Below are 4,577 nucleotides of genomic sequence, written 5' to 3' on the forward strand. Positions count from 1 at the left end.
CGATTATGACGTGCGTTCCACTGACGCGACTTCCGGTTCCGGGCCGGATATAGGAAGCGTTTTGCGTTCCAACAGATCGGAACACAGCGGCGATCAGTTGGAGGATAGCTGTGCTCTCGGCTGGACAGAGGAGGACCAGAATTCGGCCAGACTCCCCTTTTTCCTTGCAGTGAGAGGTTGGCAGCATCTTGGAGGCGCTCCCAGGGAACATGCGGAACTCTCAGAAGAGAGGTGCTGTTCCCTGTGCTGTATTGACTCTTCTATTCCCTATACCTCCAGGGTTATCATGGAGGAAGAGAAGAGACCAGAGGAGACGGAACCAGAAAAGCAGCCGGTATAGGACAGGCTTCCTATGGGGTAAGGCACTGAAGTTTTATGAAGTCTCTGATGTGTACCTTGTTCTGTTATTGGTTATAGATGGCAGCTAAGAAAGCCGCATCTAAGAAAAAGAACAAAGAGTGTGCTTTATGTAGATGTCCCCTGGCCTCGTCATATAGTAAAAGGTTATGCCAGGACTGTATTGAAAAGACCCTGGCGGAGGAATCCCCCAACCTTATGCGAGACATTAGGAGTCTCATTAAAACAGAAGTTAAGGAATCCCTTAAGACGTCAAAGAAATCTAAGAAGGTGGTAGATAAAACAGATTCAGAACCGGATTCGGTTAGCGAAGAAGATAGAGATGACCGGTCCGAGGATTCATCATTTGCGGAGGAAGAACAGGAGAAAAGATTCATGTTCCCAGTGTCGGATACAGAGAAATTATTAAAAACGATTAGGGCCACTTTAGAGCTGGAGGATATCAGGGAAGATAGGTCCGTTGCAGATGCAGTCTTTGAGGGATTGCGAGAAAAGAAGAGGAGATGTTTTCCATTGCATAAAAGCATATCGGCCCTAATAGAAAGGGAGTGGAAAAAGCCGGATAAGAAGGCCTTTGTTAGTAAAAATTTTAAAAGGAAATACCCATTCGAGGAAGAGGCTTCCACTTCATGGGATAAAGCGCCAAAGCTGGACGTGGCCATTTCCAAGGTGTCCAGGAAATCTTCATTGCCGTTTGATGACATGGGTTTTTTGAAGGATCCGTTAGACAAAAAAATCGACTCTTGCCTAAGGAATACTTGGGAAGCATCCACTGCCTCCTTTAGGCCCAACATTGCAGCAACAGTTACTGCCAGATCCCTAGCTTTATGGTTAGAGAGGTTAGAAGGTCAGTTGAGGGATAAATGCCCCAGAGACCAGATTTTAAACTCTCTACCGACCCTTCAGAAGGCTGTAGATTTCCTATCAGACGCCTCGGTGGAGGCAGTTCGTTTAGCAGCCAGGTCTGCGTCCACCTCTAATTCCGCCCGTAGGGCCCTTTGGCTAAAAAACTGGAGGGGGGGCGACATGGCCTCAAAGCAGCGCTTATGTGGCATCCCCTGTCAGGGACAGTTTTTATTCGGGCCTGAATTAGATGCCCTTCTGGAGAAGGCGGCTGATAGGAAAAAGAGAATGCCTCAGGAGTCCTCTTTTTCCCAGTTTCGGCCCTATAGACGTCCCTTTCAGTACGGCCCCAGATCTCAGGGGAGAAGACAGCTGGGAGATAGAGATCAGTTTCCCAGGCCCAGGGGTTCAGGGAACAGAGGTTTCATGTTTGGAGGTTCCTCTTCTTCCCAGAAGGATAAACCTTCAAAGAAATGACGCCAGATTGCAGGTAGGGGGAAGACTAAAGTTCTTTCCCTCCGCCTGGAGAGAGGTAGCAGGGGCATGGGTGAGCAACATCATAACAGAGGGCTTAAGGTTGCAGTTTCTAGGTCATCGTCCTCAAAAATTTATAGTGACAAAGGAATCCAGGAGATTATCAGAAGAGGTAGATCTGCTAATAGGGAAAAAGGTGTTAGTCCCAGTGCCAAAAACAGAACAGGGAAAAGGCTTCTATTCCACACTGTTCTTAGTCAAAAAACCGGATGGATCTTACCGTACAATTATAAATTTGAAGCATTTGAACAAACATCTAATAATAAAAAAGTTCAAGATGGAGACCATAAAATCTGCGATTCATTTGGTGTTCCAGGGCTGCTTTATGGCAGTGGTGGATCTAAAGGATGCATACTTACATATCCCGATGCATCCCCTTTTTCAAAAATTCCTAAGGGTAGCAGTGACAGAGGGTACCAATATCAGACACCTTCAGTTCCAGGCTATGCCTTTCGGCCTAGCAACTGCCCCGAGAACCTTTACCAAGGTAATGGCGGAGGTAGCGTCCTTCATTCGGAAAGAAAACATCTTATTCCTTCCTTATTTGGACGATCTCTTGATTATTGCGGGATCACGGGAAATATGTCAGAGATCAGTCCAGACAGTAATTCAGATCCTGGGAAGGCTGGGGTGGATGATCAACTCCAAAAAATCAAGGTTGGAACCCAGCACAAATCAAATATTTCTGGGTCTTCGGTTAGATTCTCTACAACAAAGGACTTTCCTACCAGCAGAAAAGATAGGGAAGATCCAGAACGAAGCCCGCAAGGCTCAGCAGAACCCAGAGATGTCGGTCAGGAAAGCAATGTCTCTATTAGGATTAATGACGGCCTGTATCCCAGCAGTCCGTTGGGCTCAGTTCCATTCAAGGACGTTACAATGGGAGATTTTAAATTGGACAAAACGAAAAGAGATAATGTTAGACTCTCAGATATGTCTCAGCCAGAGGACACTGAGCTCCCTCAATTGGTGGCTAAAGGTGAAAAACTTAGACCAGGGCACTCCATGGAGTTACCCCAATCCAGTAGTAATCACTACGGACGCCAGTCCTTGGGGGTGGGGTGCACATTTTCAGGGTCGGTTGGAGCAGGGAATATGGTCCCCGGTACAGAGACAGTTTTCATCCAACAGGAAGGAATTAAGGGCAGTGTTACTGGCTTTACGAACAGCCCTGCCAGAACTCCAGCACCAACATGTCAGAGTGATGTCGGACAACAGTACAGTGGTTTCGTATCTGAACCGCCAAGGGGGTACCAGATCCCTATCTTTGATGAGGGAGGCAGAGATAATATTCTCAGAGTTCGAGGAAGAGCTAATCCACATATCCGCCCTACATATAAGGGGGAAAGAAAATGTCCAGGCCGACTTCCTGAGCCGTCATCGTCTAAGACAGGGGGAGTGGTCTCTGAATCCAGCCATATTCACAAAGATTGTGGATCGGTGGGAAGTGCCACAAATAGATCTATTTGCCACCAGGGAGAACAGACAGGTAGAGAGGTTTTGCTCCCTCAATCCCTGCGAATCCCCTTATGGGGTAGACGCCTTCCTCCTGGATTGGACATTCCGCCTAGGTTATGCCTTTCCCCCCCTACAGCTCCTACCCAGAGTTCTCAGGAAGATAAGGGAAGAGAGGTCGGACATGATAGTCATCGCCCCCTTTTGGCCAAAAAGAGCCTGGTTCTCCCTACTCAGATCCATGTCGATAGCGGAACCATGGGTCCTTCCCGACTTTCCGGATCTCCTGAGGCAGGGCCCAGTAATGCATCCAGAGATAGGATCTTTACATCTAACGGCGTGGAGATTGAGAGGGTGTACCTGATTAGGAAAGGCTTCTCAGAAGCCTTGACTTCCACCATGCTTAGTAGTAGGAAGAGGGTAACTAATACCATTTATGCGAGAATATGGAAGAGATTCCTTTCCTTTTCAGGTATAGACACAGAGGTCTGGCCTGAGAAAATCTCCACCAGGCAGGTCCTAGAATTCTTACAGAGGGGTCTGTCGTTAGGTTTGGCCAAGAGCACTTTGAAGGTGCAGGTTTCGGCCCTCTCAGCATTAAGTGGTAGGAGTCTGGCTATGGATCCCTGGGTAGTCAGGTTCTTTAGGGCAGTAGATAGGGTTGCACCTGTCAGGGGCCCCAGGTTCCCCCCCTGGGATTTAAACTTAGTTTTAAAGGCTTTGACCAGCCCCCCCTTTGAGCCTATGGTGGAAAGTTCTATTAGGAATCTTACACTAAAATTAGTCATGCTAATAGCATTAACTTCGGCTCGTAGGGTTAGCGAGCTTCAGGCAGTGTCCATCAACCCCCCGTTTATGTCCATACGGGAAGATAGAGTGATTCTTAGGCCAGATCCAAAGTTTATCCCCAAAGTACCTTCTAGAACTAATAGGGTACAGGAAATTGTCTTGCCAGTCTTTTTTCCAGACCCAAAAACTGAGGAGGAAGATAGATGGCACTTATTGGACGTAAGACGATGCCTGATCCATTATCTGGAAAGATCAAAAGACTGGAGAAAAACCTCTTCCTTGTTTGTATTATTTGCGGGGGCTCGGAAAGGTAATACGGCCTCTAAGAGTACTATTGCTAGATGGATACGAGAACTTATTTCTCTAGCCTATTCGTGTTCTGGTCTTTCTCCTCCACTGTCCCTGAAGGCTCACTCTACCAGGGCAATGTCTACCTCCTGGGCAGAAAGGTCCAATGTTTCTATTGACCAGATCTGCAGGGCGGCCACATGGGCTTCTCCTTCTACCTTTTATAAGCACTATAGGCTTCAACTCGACTCTGTTTCTGACCTCCTTTTTGGTACTAAGGTGTTAGAAGTGGTCACCCTCCCTTAAAGTTC

General features: G+C 47.4%; 1 protein-coding gene across 1 annotated transcript; it reads left to right on the forward strand.

Annotated features, from left to right (window-relative positions):
- Positions 1-278: 278 nt before the first annotated feature.
- On the forward strand, positions 279-1,677 carry LOC122946686. The gene is made up of 2 exons (XM_044306449.1): positions 279-334; positions 418-1,677. Exons 1-2 carry the CDS (start codon positions 287-289, stop codon positions 1,675-1,677), a joined length of 1,308 nt encoding a protein of 435 aa, XP_044162384.1. The 5' UTR covers positions 279-286.
- The last annotated feature ends 2,900 nt before the right edge of the window (positions 1,678-4,577 follow it).

The sequence above is a fragment of the Bufo gargarizans genome, chromosome 9, assembly GCF_014858855.1.
Source record: "Bufo gargarizans isolate SCDJY-AF-19 chromosome 9, ASM1485885v1, whole genome shotgun sequence".
NCBI lineage: Eukaryota > Metazoa > Chordata > Amphibia > Anura > Bufonidae > Bufo > Bufo gargarizans.

Excerpts from the sequence above, each read along its gene's own strand:
- LOC122946686 (XM_044306449.1), top strand. The coding sequence starts at position 287 with ATGGAGGAAGAGAAGAGACCAGAGGAGACGGAACCAGAAAAGCAGCCG. Across the intron at positions 335-417 it reads CGGAACCAGAAAAGCAGCCG|ATGGCAGCTAAGAAAGCCGC; the intron begins GTATAGGACAGG and ends TATTGGTTATAG.